Source organism: Delphinapterus leucas, chromosome 3 (assembly GCF_059928025.1).
Source record: "Delphinapterus leucas isolate spDelLeu-1000000601 "Yukka" chromosome 3, BTC_Dleu_Yukka2, whole genome shotgun sequence".
Classification (NCBI taxonomy): Eukaryota; Metazoa; Chordata; class Mammalia; order Artiodactyla; family Monodontidae; genus Delphinapterus; species Delphinapterus leucas.
The window spans coordinates 106746250-106769229 of record NC_143131.1 but is presented as its reverse complement, the minus strand read 5'-3'; the positions used below and the strand labels follow the sequence as shown (position 1 = coordinate 106769229).

At 39.8% G+C, this 22980-nt stretch overlaps 1 protein-coding gene across 1 annotated transcript in view; it reads right to left on the bottom strand.

The window, feature by feature from the left end:
- Positions 1-22980, bottom strand: part of MEGF10 (multiple EGF like domains 10) — a 125108-nt gene that overhangs the window by 52349 nt on the left and 49779 nt on the right. The window contains exons 5-7 of the mRNA XM_089909259.1: positions 8237-8483; positions 6497-6617; positions 2556-2692 (exon numbers count right to left, since the gene is read on the bottom strand). Of these exons, the coding sequence (XP_089765385.1) occupies positions 2556-2692; positions 6497-6617; positions 8237-8483 (505 nt within the window). The remainder of the gene's footprint in view (positions 1-2555; positions 2693-6496; positions 6618-8236; positions 8484-22980) is intronic.

The following is a 22980-nucleotide window of genomic DNA, read 5'->3' as shown; positions in this document are numbered from 1 at the left end:
GAGAGGCCCGCGCACCGCGATGAATAGTGGCCCCCACTTGCCGCAACTAAAGCCCTCGCACAGAAACAAAGACCCAACACAGCCAAAAATAAAAATAATTAATTAATTAATTTAAAAAAAAAAACACTACTCAAGGGGACTTCCCTGGTGGTCCAGTGGTTAAGATTTCACCTTCCAATGCAGGGGGTGCTGGTTCGATCCCTGGTCGGGGAGCTAAGATCCCACATGCCTCGCGGCCAAAAAACCCAAACATAAAACAGAAGCAACATTGTAACAAGTGCAATAAAGATTTTTAAAATGGTCCACATCAAAAAAAATCTTAAAAGAAAAACCTACTGAAGCGTGAAAAAGACAGTAACAAACACGAAAGTATACTGGAGCCATTTCCAATAAAAGTAGGAAGAAGACAGGAATTCCCACTATTACCTCTATTTGTCAACATTCATTCAGAGGTTTAAATTAATGCAACAACTCAAGAGAACAAAATAATCATTACAAATCTTGAAAAGAAGAGCCTAACTTGTCTTTATTTGTAGATGATAAAATAACCATAGTATTTGCTAAAAATAACATGAGAATTAACTAAGAAGTTTGGTAGGGTGGCTAAATAAAAAAATATTCAAAGGCAAGTTCTTCTTTATCCAGAAATATCTAATTAAAAACTTAAATGGGGGCTTCTCTGGTGGCGCAGTGGTTGAGAGTCCGCCTGCCGATGCAGGGAACGTGGGTTCGTGCCCTGGTCCAGGAAGATCCCACATGCCGCAGAGCAGCTAGGCCCGTGAGCCATGGCCGCTGGGTCTGCGCGTCCGGAGCCTGTGCTCCGCAATGGGAGAAGCCACAACAGTGAGAGGCCCACGTACCGCAAAAAAGAAAAAAAAAAACAAAAAAAAAACTTACATGGGATTTTTCAAAAATTACATAGTACTTATAAAAAAATTTAATAAGGAAGTGCACAGTCTAAGTGTGTGTGGGGGGAAACACCCTACAGTATCTTATTAAAAGTCATAAAATTAGACCAGAATTTTAGAAAGAAAAAAATTAGAGAGGAAGGTTAAAGGAATTCTTAATTCACAGATATCACCAAAAAAATAATGATACCTAGTATCTATATAGCTTCTAGACATCACTCAAATAATCGCTAGTATTTATACAGCTCATAGAAATCATTCCACTACAATAATAGCTAATATCTGCAAGTTTCAGCACTGTTCTAAATGCTTTAATGTACTCATTTAATCCTTATAACAACCCTAGAGGAAAGTACAGTTATTTATTTGAACATTATAGATTAGGATGTTTCCAAGGACACAGATTCCAAAATCTTTGTTTTTGGCTATTATACTCTTCTGCCTCTCAAGCCTCTTTCTCTAATTTTACACACACATCTAGCAAGCTTGGTTATCAAGTCTTCCAGAATGCAACAGATTAAAGAGCTAATTAGAAGCCGTAAAAGCACTCTGGGTAACACTTTACCACCTAACACAAAAAAGGACAAGCAGTGGGTGTAAAAACCACGCACCACATGAGCATCACGTGCGACCAGAGAGCCCTGTGAGTCCCACGGGGTCTTACTCTATCAGCACTGCACAATGAAACAACTGCTATTCTTCTTTTTTTTTTTATCCTTTTTTTTAACATCTTTATTGGAGTATAATTGCTTTACAATGTTGTGTTAGTTTCTGCTGTACAACAAAGTGAATCAGCTATATGTATACATATATCCCCATATCCCCTCCGTCTTGCATCTCCCTCCCACCCTCCCTATCCCACCCCTCTAGGTGGTCACAAAGCACCGAGCTGATCTCCCTGTGTTATGTGGCTGCTTCCCACTAGCTATCTATTTTACGTTTGGTAGTGTATATATGTCCATGCCTCTCTCTCACTTAGTCCCACCTCCTAGAGAAATGGAAATAAAAACAAAAATAAACAAATGGGACCTAATGAAACTTAAAAGCTTTTGCACAGCAAAGGAAACCATAAGCAAGACGAAAAGACAACTGTCAGAATGGGAGAAAATATTTGCAAATGAAGCAACTGACAAAGGATTAATCTCCAAAATACACTGCAGCTCATGCAGTTCAATATCAAAAAAAAAACCGACTGCTATTCTTAAGAGTACACAGCATCATAAGAAGGTAACTTTATGCCTGACATACTTTTTAAAGATACCTAAGTACACATCCCATTTTAAAATAAATCTATCCAAAAATCTTTAAAATGTAAAAAGTATTGGTGCTTGAAGTGGCTGTCCTAAACACTTAACTGTATAGAACTCATCCATCATGGGTTCTGATACTTTATTATTTTTTTAAAATAAAATATAATATCTTCAATTCACCATTGCTGTATCTTCAATTCACCATTGCTGTCTGTGATCCAGTTTCTATGCACTGAGTTGGGAAGGAATCTGTCAAACACACCGATACCTTACAGATGCTTCTTGGATGATTACAGAATAGTCACAGACAAATGGTAGTAAACGTGTTCCCTGGACCCTCCAAGCTCTCCTTTCACACCGTTACAAACAGTCAGAGAAGCACAAGGATGTCCCTTACCGTTCCCCTGTGTATCCGGGACTGCAGTGACATTGGCCCGTGGTGGCATCACATGTCCCTCCATTATGGCACTGACATTCTTGTGAACAGTTCTTTCCAAAGCGACCCTCGGGGCAAGGCTGACCACACACTGTGCCCTGCATTCAAAGAGACTTGGGAAATTAGATGGGCCTCCAGCCAGGGAAGGGCCAAAGGAGAAGGGAGAAAAGAGGGGAAACAAAAAGGGAGGAGGGATATAGGAACAGGGCTGCAAGAAGATTAGATAAAGGAGATTTTAGAACATATACACTCTGTTCATCATCTCGAAAGTGTTAGAAATTCTAAATTGACTTATTTGCTTAGTAAGCCTAAATCTCAAGATATACTCATAGGTGGCAGAATAGCAATCTTAAGAAATACCTATATTAAAAAAATAAAGTTACATCAAATTATTATGGAAACCTAAGGAATTTACAAATCCTCCTAAGTATTCTTCCTTGGGCCTTACATGTACAGTAAGTCAACAATACTTATTGAGCATCCATTACATAAATGACAACATCTGGCCCAAATGGAATATCCAAATGCTTCACCATATGTTCTAGAGAAAATAAACTTCATCATTGGTTTTATTTCTTATAAGGAAGCATAAGAAAAGACTGACATTTTTTGTACCTGAATTAATGATAACATTGCCTAAGAAATACTTCAGCAGAAATGAACCTAGACGTTTTATTTCAGAAGAAAATACACTTTTATTTTCAGCAGGTTCAACAAACATTGTTGGGCCAAGATCAATAGGAAAGCCTATTTCCTGGGGAGAAAAATCGACAGAGTAACTTGGACACATCTCCTCACCCTAGAGGCTGTCTGTCTTGTCAGATACTGTCATATTTATTCCAGTACTATGTGGAGAAGCATAAGATACTTTGCCAATAAGTCAATGAAATATTCTACTACTTTCTACTTCACTCGTCTACATAACTTGGGCTTGTAGCTTATCATCTATTTACTGGAGTTACTGTTTCAGCAAACAACATATCCCAAGTAACAGGAATTTTTACAATGTTTTTAAATGTTGGAAGCTGTTGCTTTGTCCTCCTTCTCTATAAAAAAGACAGACTGTGGGCACTCTGATATTGGAGGCTAGCGAACACCAGATGGTTTTGTAAATGTTTATTCTGGGTAGTGTAAGAAAATACATTTCCTCTAACTCCTGGCTATCTACAAAGGCAGTTGGTGTGCTAATTAAGTCTCCTCTGGTGGTTTCTAGTTATCTACCAATGAGGAAAGTTCTTCCAGAATCTTGGAACTGAAAAAGCCTTTGAGAGGTGATTCAAATCAATACTTAACTGAGAATCATCTATGTGCCAGGCATCGTGCTAAGCTCTGAGAATCAAAGATAAAGTCACAACCTTTAATTAGCTCACAACATGGTGAGGGGGAAAGATGTAAAAATAGCTCTGACCCCTCCATTCCAGCACAACATATTAACATGACTAAAGTAATAACACGCCTAGGGTTAATCCATGATAAGCAGGGGTTCTGGTGAAAATTCTCACTCTCTCAGGGACTAACTACTCACATTTTGTAATGGTCCCACATAAGCTTCAGAGATGCTGTTGAAATATTATTTATAAATAAGGATTAATGTCCTACTTAAAGCTATTTGCTCACATTATTCCTATTAGTTGAAATACATACATGTGTATGTGTGATAGGAATATATATTCATCATGAAAAGAACCTAGGATGATTGCACAAAGAAAATGTTGTAAAGAGAAGTGTAAGTTGGAAGCTCAGCTATGCACATAAAAAAATGACCTGAAACATTCAGTAAGAAACATCTATCAAGGTAGGGGTCCCAGAGTATTGGGGAGGCTCCACTGGGCTGATGGAGAGGGCCATCTGCCCACCTACTGGGACTCACGGTCCAAGCTTGTGGTTACCACTATCCCACATCATGACCACCCCGACCCAGAAGAAGAACAAAGCTTCAATCTCAAGATGAGGCAACTCTACAGACAATGTCTACACAAAAATCCTAGGAGTAACATGCCTATAGCTCCTCATTCAAAGAACACAGAGCTCCCTGGACACTCTGCTATCCCAGCAAAATCCATCCCTTGCCAAGGACCAAGCAATGACCAGTGTTGGCAAAAGGTTGAATACGAGAAATAAAAGAAGAGAAGGAGTCAAAGATAATTCAGCATTTCTACCTTGGGCAACTAAAAAAGAAGTTTTGGTTTTAATGAGGATAAAAAAGGTAAAAAAGGAATTGCGGTACAACGAAGGATTAGGGGTACAACAAATTTGGTTCTATGACCACTGACTTTGATGGGCCTGCTTCCAGCTCAGCAGTACTTCAATAGCTCCCCTGTTCACCTCACCATGAGGCATCAATAAAAGGCCCCCTTGCACTGACTCCATTGCTTCATAGAGTTTCCCCAGGCTCTGCTTCCTTGTCTTGCCCACTGACCATTTCCAGCTCTTGCCTTGGCTCTGATATTTCTTTTCCACTTGTCCCAGTGGTCTTAACATCTTGAACTCAACCTTACTTCCCGTGATTCTCACCAGGAAGTGGACTCCAGGTCTCCTTTGCTCCATGCCTACAACAAGGGCAATCCCAAACCAGTCCCATCCCATGTCTGGCTCCTAAGGCAGACACATTAAATACTCATCTGTGGTCAAGTGAGGGAAAGTCAAGGTTTGGGAAAGTCAGCAGATGATTGTTAAAGCCATGGATCCTAATGAACTTTCCAGAAAAGATTTATAGTGACAGGAGAGAAAGATAAGACTGGAACCAAGGAAACACTGTAAGAAAGCAGTATGTAAAAGAAGGGGGATTAGGAAAAGAGATTTTTAGTAAGAGAGGCAGGACAGAGGATTATCAAAAAGTGGAGGGAAAAGAGATTAGGAAAGGGAGGTGGATGAGCAACAGAGTCAAAAGCTTTGGAGAAGTGAAGCGGAATGAGAAGAGAGGAGTTGTTACTGGATTTGGCAATTAAGTCACTTGAACCCCTGTAAGAACAGCTTCACTACAGTGCATGGAGATGGAAGGTAATCATCAAGTAAATTGTTCTTTTATTTTCTGTATGTTAACGAAGGAAATAGACATTGGTCATTCACTCTTCTGCCTTCAAGCAGACTTATACACTAACTCAGAGGAAGACGAACCAATGTTATTTCCTGATTTCAGAGTAATCTACTTAGTAAACCAGCTTTGACATTTTTTATTCCACATAACATTAAGCCTGTGAGACACTCCATAAAGAGTAATGAGAAGGCCACGCACCACCACGAAAAGCAGCCCCCACTCGCCGCAACTAGCGAAAGCCTACACACAGCAACAAAGACCCAACGCAGCCAAAAAGAGTAAATGAATAAGTAATAAAAATAAATTAATTATAAAAAAAAAAGACAGAGTATCACAAAGTTTGGGAAGTGTGGTGAGATATAGCTTCCTCTTAAAGTATCATACTATAACCTCTGAGAAGTTCTGCAATACTTGGAAAACCCAGCTTTCCTCAATGTGTCTCCAGATTCATAAGACTGAATAACTTTTTCACATAACACTTAACCTGTTGAGAATAATGTTCCCAAGAATAATAATGATCCATAGAGCATAATTATGAAAATGCTTATTTAAATAGTTGCAGGGTTTGACAGCTCTTGCTGTCATGTGTAAGGCAAGATATTTCCCTTTTCTATCCTGAGGGGAAATGCAGAACAGATGGCCTACTATCTTTTCCATGAGGACCCTTAGTACACTTCAAGTTCAGGATTTAATCACCTTCTGCCTTCTCTGGACTGAAAAATTCCAGCTTTGAAATGATCAGGTATTTCCAATTTTGGAATCTTTAACCATCAGTGTAACTTTCTTTTGTATCAAAGTCCTCCACATGCGTTTTCACTTGAGTATCCTGGAACAGGGTGCTTTGGGAGGGTGGAAGTGAGCTTACCAGCCAGCCAGAAGGACACGAGCATTCTCCAGTGACGTGATGACATACACCTCCATTTTGGCAGGGGCATCTCTGCTCACACTGTGGCCCGTGCTTGCCAGGGGGACAAAGATCCTCACAGCTGAGGGATTAACATGTGACAAAGGACACCATGATTTACCCAACCACACAACCCTTAGGTTCACAGACACAGCAGCACCCACAGCCCTAAAATAGACCAGATTTCTCTGTCCAGTATTGTTCGTTTCATTAACATCAAGGGCATCAATCATATTGGCTGGAAGGGTCTTTGAGGGGTCACCTAGTCCTTCCCTTTGTTTGGGGATATCTTCTGAGTGATTAGCTTTTTTGATTGGGGGGGGGTGGGGGATGATGCTAGGCTTGTGGGATCTTAGTTCCCTGACCAGGGATTGAACACGGGCCCTTGGCAGTAAGAGCATGGAGTCCTAACCACTGGACCACCAAGGAATTCCCATGTTTTGGGATATTTTCTAATGAAACCATTTCAATTTGAGGAGAATCTGTCCTATCAGAGAGCACCAAGGATGACTCTCGTGGGCCACACACTCCCTGGTGACAGGTACTTTCCAGGTAACTTTTATAAAGCTCATGGGTTACACTGGAAGTCTATTTGGTGTGTTTGTTCTAACCTCAAAGGAGACTGAAACGTCTACACATCACCCCATTAGTGTACAAAATCTTCATAACCAATTTTCAGCGTTCTCTTCTTCAGAATGACAAGCCCCCTTCCCATATTGTATGAATACACCTTCTTCCCTAAGCCTTTAATTGTCTTTTTTACTCTCCTGTAAAATTGCTGCAAGTTTCCCAAAGCCCTATGCAACTGTGGCCTTGATAAAAACCCATAAAAGCAATATTAACAATTAAATAGTCTGAGATGATCATCCATGCTTCTGAAAATCAGGGCTTTCTTGGCTAATGCAATTTTTTCCTTAGCTCTACTTGTATAGCTCTAACACTGTCAGCAGGAAGTATTTACCTAGTCAGCCACATTTTTTGCAAGTTCTAATTCTGTGACTTACAAGTGTAATTTTCTCATTAAGGGAAGAAAATTTTTTTATCTCCTACTTTTTTTTTGGCAAATTCTGCCTCTTAGTCTGTTTGCTAATACAAGCAAACCGAAGAATGCCCTTCCCACAAAATAAAGTAGTAGAGATTAAGTAACTGCTTTAGTGTTCCCCAGAAAGAATTAAACTATCTGTGTGCACATATCCTGCACAGATGTGATATATGTACTTTCATATTCACAAAGCAACATACGTATCTATGGGCATTAAATAACCCAGCTAACCTTTCATCATGGACTATTTCTGACATCTTTCACCTTCCTTCTTCTCTAAGGCACTGAACCCACCCAGCTTTATCCAGCTAATTAACAGAGCAGAACAACGTGGATCATTAACAGCCGGCAGTGTAATGAATGCAATTGAGGGAGTATCAAAGTGGAACCCAAATCTGCCCCAACAACCCCCAATACTGCCATTCAGCACAGCATCCTGGCCCTCTCTGCCTCTGCTCTGCCAAAAGAAGGCATGGAAGCTGGCTCTGAGGCTCTGGCTGGGCTCTGATGCTCTACAGCAAACAGCATCTGGGCCTGGGGTCCTATTCCCTCAGTAACTCTTCAGGCAGCAATAGAAACAGAAGCGCAGGAATATACCAGCAGCATGAACAGAGAGGGTGGGTGGGCTCTGCTATGCTGCTCAGCAGCAAGTCACTTACAAGGCTCCAGTGTAGCCGGGTGGGCAGCGGCACTCCCCCGTGACGTGATCGCAGGTAGCTCCGTTCTGGCACTGGCATCTCTGGTGACAGTCGTTACCATACGTGCCCTGCTCACAGCGCTCCTCGCAGCGCCAGCCCCGGAAGCCCGCAGCGCAGTGGCAAGCCCCCGTGATGGGGTTGCACAGAGCCCCGTTTTTGCACTGGCACCGGCTGCTGCAGTGAGGCCCCCAGTGATCACCGTCGCAGGCTGAGGTTGGGGAAAGAAACAGTGGAGGGCATCAGAGTACAGGTGTAGGTAATGGCAAGCTCTTTAGAAGCAGCTTTCCTCTCCCTTTGGAGAGAGTGGATTGATGATCCCTTCATCACCATTCCTCAACAGAGCAGCAGGGCTCGGGCACACATCCATGGCAATATTTCACTGGTGCTCTGCAGTGGACCACTTCCTATCACTCCGCTGCTAAAGCATTGCTATACTGTTCAACTCCATGCCTGTGCTCAGCCTATTCCCTGCACCTGGAATGTTGCGTTTGATGTGGCCAGAGTCATTGGCTAGGGGAGGGTGGGAGCAGTTGTAGGGAGAGAGGAGGCTGGCTAGGCAGATGGGAATGGTCAGCTTATGCAGGGGTTTTTATGCACACCAAGAAGTTTGGATTGCATCTGGTGGACAAGGGATTGGTAGTAAAGGATTTTAAGCACTGAGGGACAATGGAGATTTGCCTTCTAGTAAGATCAGCTGGCTACAGCCTGAGGAGGGCAGGAAGCAGCTGACAAGGAGAGGCGGGAGTTGGGGCAAGAAGCATAGTACTCAGGGGATCAGTGAGGGGGCCTCGCCGCAGGCAATGATGAGAGGGACAAAGAGGCGACCCACAGGCAGTCCACTGAGGAGTGGGCTGGCCTTGCTACAGGTACGCGCTGAGCTCTCGAAAAGGAAACTGCTGCTGTGCTTTCAAAGTAATCAATCAAAATACATGTGATTGGGAGGTAACCAGAAAAGGTAGGGAAAAAATTGACTAAATGTTTAACGTCACTGACTTTAAAATACAACAAACCTGAAACTGATATGGACAGCAAATAAAAAGATAAGAGGTACATGAAACCAGGTAATATAAAGGCAGAAAAAAGCATTTAAAAGACATATTTTGTTTTTAACAGCTTTATTGGAGTATAATTGCTTTACAATGGTGTGTTAGTTTCTGCTTTATAACAAAGTGAATCAGCTACGCATATACATATATCCCCGTATCTACTCCCTCTTGCATCTCCCTCCCACCCTCCCTATCCCACCCCTCTAGGTGGTCACAAAGCACTGAGCTGATCTCCCTGTGCTATGCGGCTGCTTCCCACTAGCTATCTATTTTACATTTGGTAGTGTATATATGTCCATGCCACTCTCTCACTTCGTCCCAGCTTACCCTTCCCCCTCCCCCTGTCCTCAAGTCCATTCTCTATGTCTGTGTCTTTATTCCTGTCCTGCCCCAGGTTCTTCAGAACTATATTTTTTTTTAGATTCCATATATATGTGTTAGCATACGGTGTTTGTTTTTCTCTTTCTGACTTACTTCACTCTGTATGACGGACTCTAGGTCCATCCACCTCACTACAAATAACTCAATTTTGTTTCTTTTACGGCTGAGTAATATTCCATTGTATATATGTGCCATATCTTCTTTATCCATTCATCTGTTGATGGACACTTAGGTTGCTTCCATGCCCTGGCTATTGTAAATAGAGCTGCAATGAACATTGTGGTACATGACTCTTTCTGAATTATGGTTTCCTGAGGGTATATGCCCAGTAGTGGGATTGCTGGGTCATATGGTAGTTCTTTTTTTAGTTTTTTAAGGAACCTCCATACTGTTCTCCATAGTGGCTGTATCAATTTACATTCCCACCAACAGTGCAAGAGGGTTCCCTTTTCTCCACACCCTCTCCAGCATTTAATGTTTGTAGAGTTTTTTGATGATGGCCATTCTGACTGGTGTGAGGTGATATCTCATTGTAGTTTTGATCTGCGCTTCCCTAATAATTAGTGATGTTGAGCATCCTTCATGTGTTTGCTGGCAATCTATATATCTTCTTTGGAGAAATGTGTATTTAGGTCTTCTGCCCATTTTTGGATTGGGTTGTTTGTTTTTTTGATATTGAGCTGCATGAGCTGTTTGTAAATTTTGGAGATTAATCCTTTGTCAGTTGCTTCATTTGCAAATATTTTCTCCCATTCTGAGGGTTGTCTTTTTGTCTTGTTTATGGTTTCCTTTGCTGTGCAAAGCTTTTAAGTTTCATTAGGTCCCATTTGTTTGTTTTTATTTCCATTTCTCTAGGAGGTGGGTCTAAAAGGATCTTGCTGTGATTACATCATAGAATGTTCTGCCTATGTCCTCCTCTCAGAGTTTTAGAGTGTCTGGCCTTACATTTAGGTCTTTAATCCATTTTGAGTTTATTTTTGTGTATGGTGTTAGGGAGTGTTCTAATTTCATTCTTTTACATGTGGCCATCCAGTTTTCCCAACACCACTTATTGAAGAGGCTGTCTTTTCTCCATTGTATATTCTTGCCTCCTTTATCAAAAATAAGGTGACCAAAAAAAATAAATAAATAATAATAAGATGACCATAGGTGCATTGGTTTATCTCTGGGCTTTCTATCCTATTCCATTGATCTATATTTCTGTTTTTGTGCCAGTACCATACTGTTTTGATAGTTTTGTAGTATAGTGTGAAGTCCGGGAGCCTGATTCCTCTGGCTCCATTTTTCTTTCTCAAGATTGCTTTGGCTATTCGGGATCTTTTGTGTTTCCATACAAATTGTGAAATTTTTTGTTCTAGTTCTATGAAAAATGCCAGTGGTAGTTTCATAGGGATTGCATTGAATTTGTAGATTGCTTTGGGTAGTATAGTCATTTTCACAATGTTGATTCTTCCAATACAAGAACATGGTATATCTCTCCACCTGTTTGTATTGTCTTTAATTTCTTACATCAGTGTCTTATAGTTTTCTGCATTCAGGTATTTTGTCTCCTTAGGTAGGTTTATTCCTAGGTATTTTATTCTTTTTGTTGCAATGGTAAATGGGAGTGTTCCCTTAATTTCACTCTCAGATTTTTCATCATTAGTGTATAGGAATGCAAGAGATTTCTGTGCATTAATTTTGTATCCTGCTACTTTACCAGATTCATTGATTAGCTCTAGTAGTTTTCTGGTAGCATCTTTAGGATTCTCTATGTATCGTATCATATCATCTGCAAAGAGTGACAGCTTTACTTCTTCTTTTCCAATTTGTATTCCTTTTATTTCTTCTTCTTCTCTAATTGCTGTGGCTAAAACTTCCAAAACTATGTTGAATAATAGTGGTAAGAGTGGACAACCTTGTCTTGCTCCTGATCTTAGAGGAAATGGTTTCAGTTTTTCACCATTGAGAACGATGTTGGCTGTGGGTTTGTCATATATGGCCTTTATTATGTTGAGGTAAGTTCCCTCTATGCCTAGTTTCGGGAGGGTTTTTATCATAAATTGGTGTTGAATTTTATCTAAAGCTTTTTCTGCATCTATTGAGATGATCATATGGTTTTGTTTTTTTTTTTTTTGCGGTACGCGGGCCTCTCACTGTTGTGGCCTCTCCCATTGCGGAGCACAGGCTCCGGACGTGCAGGCTCAGCGGCCATGGCTCACGGGCCCAGCCGCTCTGTGGCATATGGGATCTTCCCAGACCAGGGCACGAACCCGTGTCCCCTGCATCGGCAGGCGGACTCTCAACCACTGCGCCACCAGGGAAGCCCCGATCATATGGTTTTTATTCTTCGATTTGTTAATATAGTGTGTCACATTGATTGATTTGCATATATTGAAGAATCCTTGCCTTACTGGGATAAACCCCACTTGATCATAATGTATGATACGTTTAATGTGCTGTTGGATTCTGTCTGCTAGTATTTTGTTGAGGATTTTTGCATTTATGTTCATCAGTGATATTGTCCTGTTGTTTTCTTTTTTATGACATCTTTGTCTGGTTTTGGTATCAGGGTGATGGTGGCCTCGTAGAATGAGTTTGGGAGTGTTCCTCCCTCTGTTATATTTTGGAAGAATTTGAGAAGGATAGGTATTAGCTCTTCTCTAAACGTTTGATAGAATTCACCTGTGAAGCCATCTGGTCCTGGGCTAAAAGTCAGATTTTAAAATGCAGTTCCAAAGGAAAGGAAGAATGGCCATGATTCAAGTCAATGAGCAGGAAAAAGAAAGCAGAGAAGGAAAAAACCTCAATTGCAAACATTCTAAAATTTATGAAGGGTGACAATAAGCAAAGCCTACTCTCAATATGCATTGCCTAGGCAGCGGTGCATTTATTAATTAGACGCTATAAAAATCACTAGGGAGGAAGCACCCTGCCTAGAGCTCCTAGGATAAATTGCTTTTATGATAAAAAGAAAGTTTCATTTCATAAAACTTTTGTAACGTCAACAGATCTGGAATAAACTATTGAAAAAAACAAAACTAGGCACACAGCAAACAACTTATTAGATGTGCAGGATTTATCTTACATTATTAGAACCTACCTTTCATTTCATAATTTCAAAAGGTTTAAATGAATAATTCTGTTTTTAATCAGTATGGCTTTGGTCTCATTAGTACTTTAATAAACATACTTTCACACAATTAAAAGCAGTGGAAGAGAATTATCGAACCTAAAGCAGATCAAGAAAGCAATTACTGAAGAACTCACAATATTCTTTCACAAAATAAGATTAAGTGGTAGTTCCAAGATGATATTTCAGCCTAATTGTTATTCATATGAGTAGTATCTTTTATTGCCTATGGATATGGACAAAGTTGTGGTTTTTTTTCAATTTTAATTCTTTCAATCTAAGATTTATTCTTAAAAAAAAAAATTACATGGTATGTTCCTTTAAGACCTCTCAGCCATCCCAGTTGGAGAAGAATCTGTCCTGTTTTGAAGCTCCCCCAAGGTAAATTACATAGTCCTTTGTAACTTGTTTCCTGGTTCATCAATCCTAAGAGTAGGGAAAATCTTCATTCCATGTAATCCAAATCCATTATCCTATAACTTGATCCTCCCCTCCTCTTAACAGCATAGTCAATCCTGTACATCACTGTTCCCTATATTATAAATGATTTTATTCCTTAAACATGAATACATCCTTGACACTGCTCTTTGTTATACTAAATACTACAACCTCAATACTTTTATGTATTTTTTAAAAGTTTATTCAATTTCACTCATTTTCTTTGCTGAATCCTCTCCAGAATGTCCACATCCCTCTCAACTTCCGGGAGCCTCAGGTGCTAAATTAAAGATCCATTATTCCTTATGTATAATGGGGGATTAATTGATTGACGCAGAACAACAATGTAGGTAATAAAACTACCTTGATAAGGATATCAAGATCATGTCAAAAGCATTAAAAAAAAAACCATCACGATGACTTAGAGTTCTTTTCCCTCACTGTGATATTGGGGTAAGAGTGGGCTGGAGCACATATGTTTTATAGAATATATTTTACAACAAGAGGAGAGTGGTAGGAAGAATTCAAGTATTGAGGGAATAGAACTGGTCTCTCCTCTCCTTCATAACCCATTTATTTGTACATCCCATTCAACAGCTCCTCTCCCAGCAGAGCAGTCAGGCAGAGACCAGTTCTATTTTCTCGGGATTAGATAAAAACAAAAACAAAAAAAACCCTTAAGATATTTCCTCATGGTAGAAACAAGTTTATAGCAGACATTGATAACTATCAGCATTAAAGAAAAGGTTTCAGGCTTTTAAAGAAATATTATCGTGCCGACATGGTTAATTTCCTGCCTATATCTAAGCACTGTGGCATGCTTTGAAGTGACAGCTTCTCCCCTTGGGGTTTTATTTCTCTAAAAAGCCACTGATACATGGGCCTCACAATGTGAATACTAAGCACCAACATGGACTCTACTGGGAAGAAAATCCACATACAGAAGTCTACAGACAAATAGACAGGAAGTAGGACAAGTAAGATACAGAAGCCTGGCTTGAATGTAGCCATCAATGTGACTTCCTTTCCTTTCTTCATTTGTCATATTTAACTGCTTCAACATACCCACTTTTAAATGTATACTAGTGAGTTACACAGTTTATCGCACAAAAGCCAGCTTTCTTCCCTGATTACTACAAATACAAGAGTATGTTGACTGTCTAGTACAAGAGGGAGAATTTGTTCCTTATGTTTAGTGCCAAGCTTGGCCAATTATCCTGAATTCAAGTACTGTATTTAGAAAGACAGTTTGGAGAGAGTCTGAACTCAAATCATCTGACATCTTTTAGTTAACACCTCACTCAAATTTCAAGGGGCAAGTATTTCACTCCTCAAGAAAAAGGGACTGGGTTGTCTCCCACAGACAACTTTTTAAAAAAATGTACTATGTATAACTGAATCACTGTGCTGTACAGCAGAAATTAACACAGCATTGTAAATCAACTCTACTTCAGTAAAATAAAAATTTTTAAATGTAGTTAACATGGAAATAACTTGAATATCCTAATAGGAAAAGGTAAATGAACAAAATTTTGTTCCAGATTAGATGGAAAAGAACCCAGATGCTAATAAGGAAGCGATGCCTCCTTTTCAGCTTCTGGTTTCAGTTCTTATTGTGTGAACAGCTAGAAATGGGCTATCAGATGCCATGTGCCCAGAATCATGCAGATGTTTCAGGAGGCAGCTAAACGAGGGTCTCAGCACAGACAGCTTGCTCTAAGAAGCTGTCATAATAAGTTGGAAATAAAAGGGATTTTAAACTACTGTGTAATGTCAGGAGTATACAGACCATGCTACAGCTCTTAGGGACAGCTTAGCTGAGCACTGGCTCCTCTCAAGACAATGGACTCATGCTGGAGCTCTAATGGCTATAACTTCCAATGACATCTGTAACCACAGGTTATGTTCAGGGGCTGGGGGCTGAAATTCACTCAAGTGATATCTCTTAAGTACCTGCCTTGTGCCAGCCATGGTACCAGGCCTTGACTTCAAACAAGAACAATAAAGCTCATGCTTCTACAAGCTTATAGTTTAATGGCAAGGTGTCAAGTTACTAGGTAAGAGAATAACCTGTGACAGGTAGTGAGGTAAGGATATGGACTGGGTACAACGGAAAGCACAGGGATGACACTTAACCAATGTTGGTGAGTCGGGAAAGGCTTCCCTGATAAAATGAGGTCTAAGCGAAGACCTAAAGGCAGAGGGTGCCATATTTAAGTAAAGGGCAGAGGATTTGTACGTGGGAAAAAGGGGCACTGCAAGGAGAGGGAGGTTGCAGGGGGTGTTACATTCAGAAAAATGATACATGCAGTGGCCAAAAGCCTTTTACATGACAAACATCCATGAATGCCCTCTTGGGCTTCTACACTATTGTATCATGGCCACTGTCATCTTTCTTAGCTATGTGCACAACAAAAAGAAGTATAGAAATAAGCAGAGAAGAAGAGATATTAGACATGTCCTCTCCCTCCGTCAGTCCTCCCCAGCCTGCCAAGCTCAGCTCAGAAACCTCTGTGCTTCAGGTACATTTTACAACCCAATCTGAGATGCTCTCTGAAAAAGGCAATATATATTTTCCACGACACTCACTCTGCACTTAGATCACAGTTTTTATATATGTTTGCCTTGTCTCATATCTCTCAAATAAAATTGAATTTCATAGGTGTTAAGACACACGGACACCCTTCTAGATCTTAGCAGTTATCAACAGAAGGTTTCACACAGTCATGTCCTGGCAGTCACCTGGCTGACAATGATGGTGAGAGGCATTCTTATTCAGAGATATTAAGCCGTGGAAAACTGTGCAACTGAGTCATGAAGTAGTGTAATAATAATGAGGAGACTGACACTTACAGCGAGGAAGATTATCTCTCCCCTTTTTGGGAAAATCAGCATGCTTATGCACTATTATGGGATAGCAGATACCACATCTAGTTTAGAGATTAGTCTGGGAAAGTGTATCAAAAGCCCTTTACTCATAAATTCATCTTTGGGGATTTTTCTAAAAGAAACAAACATAAGTGTGTAAAGACAATTAGTAATACTTACATTGTGCCCACAGATGTTGTTCTAAGCACCTGAAATAGATGAATGACCACAGTGTCCCTATGAAGCAGGGACTACAGTTACCCCTATTTTATAGAAGAAGAAACTGAGATCCAGGTGACGTGCTTAAAGTTACACAGGCAAAGAGGGGTGAAGAACAGACCTCCCATCTTCAGTTTGGATTCTAAACCACTCTATTCTACCCCCGCCCAAGCTTTAAGGATGCTTATAACAGCACTGTTTATAACAACAAAAAAATTAGAAACAACCTAATTTTCTAGCACTGGTGAAAGGACTGGTGAAAAAAATTTTGGTATAATCATACAGTGGAATACCATGCATCAATTAAAAGTGATATTATAGAAGAATATTTAATGAACTTGAAAGATGTTTACAATATTGTAACTGTAAAAAGTGGATTAAAAATATGTAGCACATGATCCAATTTTAGCAACAGATTAGAATAAACTAGATGAAATTGTCACTAACTTAGGTCAAAAATGGCCTAATACCAGCAACTGTATATGGTTGAACCTAATATGTGGGGAAGGGAGGAGAAGAGGGAGAATGAGAAAGACACAGAGACAGAGAGACAGATATTGAAACACTCTGTGGGCCAATGGGACCACTGGGTAACTCTGGGTCTTAAGACTGTGCGTGATTTTTTTTTATTCATTTAGATTAACTAGATTTTCTAAATTTTCTGCAATTGAATGTATCCTTTTGGCAGAAGGAGAAAAGCAAGCAAAAAGTTACATTTTTAAATAGTTCAATCTGCTGAGCATTTATACTGTGCTATGTTCTGTGCTCCACGCTTTACACACCTCTCTCCAGTCCTCACAGCACTGACAAGGTGGGTGTCATTATCACCTGCAGCACATGGAGGATATTTAGGATGAAAACATGTAGGTAAAATGTCCAAAAACACCAGACTGTGGTATCAGTACTTAAACCCAAGGTTGTCGGCAAACAAAAGTCCAAGCACTTTTCACAAGTCCATTCTGCTCCTGAAGTAGTGAAATCACGTATTTTGGTTAAACATAATATCCCACAATTATGTTTTTCATCTAATATGATCCATTAAGGTGGAGCAGCCAACGATAAGACCTTTCACTGAGCGAGCCTATGGGGTCAGCCAGTGACTCAATATTCAGGGGCACTGAAAATAGGAAATTATCTCAGTAGTGAGAACATAGGGCGTTTCTCAAAGAGAAAATAAAATTAAGGAGATGGTTAAATCTGCAGAGCTTCTGTAAGTTGAAAATGATTCTATGCAAACAGAAAGGGCAGTGAACTCACTGTGAAAACAGTACTGATGCTATTAGCTGGCCTGCTAAGGAGTACTCTAACCTGAAAACTAGGCCTGTATAGTACCTGACACATGGCTGGCTCTCAAGATATATTTGGTGAGTGAATGAAAGTGATTGTGCATGCAGAGCAGGATAACTAACTTGGACAAGCAGAGAAACCTTAAAACCATCATCACAATTCTAGGTACATCCTCCTCTCCTAATTCACTTCAAGCAGTCCAGTTTTCCACGCAAAGGACAGGGAGAGAGAGAATAGGTTCCAAGATACACTGAGTTTTGAACATGTGTCAGCATTATGCAGCTACTTTATTTTAACCTCACAATAACTCAATAAGATGGGTATAATTACTCCAACATTTCACGTGAAAAATGGACTCAGATGATAATTTGCTCAGTCACTTAGCATTCAGGTGGCAAAAGCAAGGGTTCAACTCAAACCCATCAATGCTTCCATATCTGTGCTCTTCCACACACCCTGTGGACCATCCCAAGTGAGCAATGCTCATCAATTACCAGATCCGATATCAGCGCTCATTACTGGCCTGCTTTTCAAAGGGGAACCTTCTAGGACAAAAGTGTCACAGATATTTGAGAAGTAATACTTGCCTAAAATGAGAGTTCCCAGGCTTCAAAGTGTTAGTAGCAGGTTCATCAGAATGATTTGATAAGAAATGTTCCAACATGTCCATAGCCATGCATGTATTAACAAAAACAAGGCATTAGGAAAAATCTTTGAACAAATGAGAGATGGTTTAGTAAATCTCCTGTTTTTGTGTAGGCCAAGAATAAAGGAGAACAATTCGAGATACAGAGAAATGCCAAATGGACAGATACTCCAGAGGAAAGAACAAGGGCACATGAATACATTGTCTCATCCAAAGGACTCCCTCAGCAGAAAAAAAAAAAAAAGGATGAAATCATTTTTCCCTTAGAGAAAGAAGTGATGGTTACCATCAAATTCACCTTGTTACAAAATTCATCAATCACTAGCTGGCTCAAGAAATGGGTACAATCACTTAGCATTAGACAGGCCTGGACCTTAGCAGGAACACTGCAACTTCATAGGAATGGAAACTTGAGCAAGTCCCTGACCTTTATTATACTTAATTTTCTTTTTGTAAAATGGGGATGGTGAAATGTACTAATTACATCAAAAGTACTTGTTGCTATGTGTGGCACAGCACAGATCTGGTAGCAGCAGAAATTTTACTCCGTGGTTGGCACAGTAGAGCGTCCCACCCCTAGAAAAACATCCTCCAGCTGTAGATGAGGCTGGAATAACAGGCCTGTCCGTGGTTTTCATTATTTGTTTGTCTTGCATGAATCATTCATGCCAAAAAGGACAACTTGGTTCTCACAATGTGAATTCCAAAAACAAATTGCCCAGTAACTCCATAAAGTAAAAACAAGTCCTGGTGTATCACCCTTTTCATCCATTTTTATAAAGCCAATTGGAAAAAGCTCAGACCTGGGATGAAAACCAGCGTTAATTTACATCCTATTCTTAATTGTCAATTAAAAACTGGATTTAGAAATTGCTCACTTGCTGACGATTAACATGTTCAGAGGTGTAGGCTCATACATGGAGCCCAGAAATATAAAAGGAGAAACTTAGAAACAAACATGTGAACTTCTTAATAATCCTCCCCTTAGCATAAAGAAGTAGATGGTCATAAATAAAATCTAAAGAATCCTGCCATATTAGAAGGCATCAATTCCAGGACTTGATTTTTCCCCAGCTTATCTACACCCACCAAGACCATAGAAACAGCCTTGAAACACAGTTTGAAGTATAAGATGCTTTTTTTTAAAGCAATTGGTTCTGAATTATAGCGAAAAACAAAAGGGCCCAATTCTGTGTGCTCGTGTTTGGTATAAAGAAACCTTTAGATGAACTGAATAGTCCGTTTTTTTGTTTTTGTTTTACCTTGGTTTAACACCTCTGGGATCGAAGAGGTAAAACTGTAGAACTATATGGGTTTCAAGGACTTTGTGGATACATCTGTACCAGATACTTACAACGGGATAGTATGTTGAATCTTGGAACTCATGTTTATCATAGGGAAAGTGCCATCAGTTTATAATACATAACTACCCTCACCAGGGTTGCTGTTTGAAGTAACTAAGACTGTAAGTGCCCTTAACATCTAAATGTCAAGCATCTATTAGGTTACATCAGTCAGCTATACGGACTTAAAAATATATTTTTACATGGAGTTTCACCGTGATGTTCTCCATTGACTTTAAATATAGGAAAATCTGTGGTTATGAGAGAATTAATAGGAAAGAAAATTCAGCCCTTCACATTCTCATTTATAGACAAAGCACAAATAAGTCACTTTCAAGAAAATATCTCTACAGAGTGCAGTGGGTTTCAAAAGAGACCAAAATAATTTTCTGCTGTCTCAAAGGATAGAAAAACATGATTCTTCCTGAAATATACACACTTTCTTCCCAAGCCTTGGTTCCCTCAGGGTCTTTTATCTCCCTGTGATTTCATTCCTTGTGCCTCAGGCTAACAAGGCTATGGTGTGTCATTCCCTTTGTTAATGTAGAAGAAAAGATCCTCATTCAAAACATCAAGTGCTTTAAAAATAAAACAAGTTTGTAAAGCTTCTCCATCCATGAAGAAGAACAATAAAAATGTATTTTCCAGATCCTCTGAAAGCACTAAAACCTCATGTCCTTCACATGTCAAAAAGCCGGCTGGAGAGCTGACAGAGTGCCAGCAGTCACTATGGACAACCACCCAGTGCTGTTTATATTAATATTATTCAGTGGCCGAGAGAGAGAACCTTTATTCTTCTTCTTTAAAAAATGTTTATTAAATGAATTTTCGAAACATGAACCGTCATTTTATAACATCAGTGCATGCTTATCCCAAATTATGAACCAGAAAAAAGGGTGTGAAATGTTTATTCTTTAATGTTTCTAAATATGAATGTTGATGTCTCTCAACAAGAGCATATTGATGACTCTATTCACAGTGGAGGGAAATCTCAAGGATATAAATTGTAGGCTGGGATTAAGTAAGGGATTTGGGGGGATTATATTTATTCACTGAAGTCAAAAGAAAAACAACGACCTTGGGACCCATTATGGGATATCTTGCTTTATAAAGTCTTGCCATATTTTTGCTCTTTTGCTCATTTATTCTTCCATTAAAAATGTACAAAGCAGCTTCTATGGTTACTAAGTTCTGTTTGTTGAGTACTTACTATTGCTCCTCCCTAAGACCTGTCCTATAGCTAAGATTTCTTTGTCTACTGGAAGAGACTGGCCAACAGTGAGACTCATCAGAAAAGAATGTGCTAAGTCTTGCAGTGCACAGGACACTCAAACACAGAGGACTTACACCCACTGCGCCTCTGGGCAGAGGAGAGCAGGGAGGGGAGAAGGCTTCCAGAAGAGGTGGGCTGGAGGTGAGCACTGAAGGATACATACTCAGGACCACCACTGTGCAAGTACTTATTATCTTCATCCTGGATGTGAGAGGCCAAAAGGCGGAAGCCTTAAATGATTTGCTTAAAACCCAACAGTAAGGAAAATCAGGTCTCAAACCCTCAGTGCTAACAGGATGGTCTGAAAAATTTAAGTTTTCTTGAGTTAAAAAAAAAAAAATTTAACCACAGAAGACAAGTACTACTATAGCAAAGCCCCACATTCTCACAACCTAGAATTAACTGTTGTGACCATTACATCACATTTGCTTCATCATTTAATGCAAGAAATAACACATTACAGTTAAAGTCCCTTTTATCTCCTTTGTACCTTGTTTTCAGTTCTTTCCCTACTCCTTCCTCAATGGGAACCACTGTCATGATTTTTTTAAAAAATAAATACATTTATTTATTTATTTTGGGCTGTGCTGGGTCTTTGTTGCTGCGCGTGGGCTTTCTGTACTTGCGGTGAGCGGGGTCTACCCTTTGTTGTAGTGTGTGGGCTTCTCATTGCAGTGGCTTCTCTTTGTTGCAGAGCACTGGCTCTAGGCACGTGAGCTTCAGAAGTTGTGGCTCGCGGGCTCTAGAGCTCAGGCTCAGTAGTTGTGGCACACGGGCTTAGTTGTCCCGTGGCATGTGGGATCTTCCCGGACTAGGGCTCAAACCCGTGTCCCCTGCATTGGCAGGCGGATTCTTAACCACTGTGGCACCAGGGAAGTCCCCGCTGTCATGATTTTAATGTGTATCATTCTAGTCTGCTTGTGTGTCCAAAAATTATATATTGCATGAATTAATATATTATTAATATATTAGTAATAATATATTGCATAACTTTTATGAATTTATTAGTTTTCTATTAAACTGTTTATATCACTGTGTATCTTGTTTTCACCCAATATTACGATATTGAGATCCACTAATGTTGACACATCTTTTAATGCAGTGTATTACTACATAGAAATTTATAGGAATGAATGGCTATACAGCATTACACTGTATTAACAACCTCCAATAAATCTATCTTTTCTCATATTCAAGGCCATTTTTACTTGTCTCCAAATTTTCACTGTTACAAAGATGCAAAGACTATATCCCCTATACATGTATGCAAAGGTTTCTCCAAGGTATACAGACAGATGATAAAGAAGTCAAAATAAAATTACCTAATCCTATGGTGTACATAAATCAACATATTATTCTAGAGGCAGCCAAACTGCTCTCCAAAGTTACTCTGCCAACTTACCCTCCTGAGAGCAGTGTGTGCAAGCTTCCTTTCACATCTTCATTAACACTTGATATTGTCAGACTTCTAGACGTTTGCCAATCAGATGGTGAAAAATGACATCATGTTCCTTCATTATGTACTTCCTCAGTTATTACAAAGATAAATATTCTCATATGCTTATTAGCCAATCAGGTTTCCTTGCCTTGAATTGCTTTATTGTATCCTTTGCCTAATCTAAAGTTGAGGGGTTTTTTTCCCTTATTGATTTGTGGGAGTTCTTAACATATCCTATATACTAATCATTTGTTTTTGTTTGTTTGTTTGTTTGTTTTTTTGCGGTATGCGGGCCTCTCACTGTTGTGGCCTCTCCCGTCGCGGTGCACAGGCTCCGGACGCGCAGGCTCAGCGGCCATGGCTCACGGGCCCAGCCGCTCCGCGGCATGTGGGATCTTCCCGGACCGGGGCACAAACCCGTGTCCCCTGCATCGGCAGGCGGACTCTCAACCACTGCGCCACCAGGGAAGCCCTAATCATTTGTTTTATGCGTTGCAGAAATCTTTCTCCATTCTCTTCTTTCTCTTTTAACTTTGCTTATGATGTCTTAAAGAACTGTTTAACTTTGATGCAGTCTAATTATTCTAAGAACTAATTTACAGCATGGATAAATCTGGTTTGTGTAATACTAATTTTACAACATGAGGCTATTTT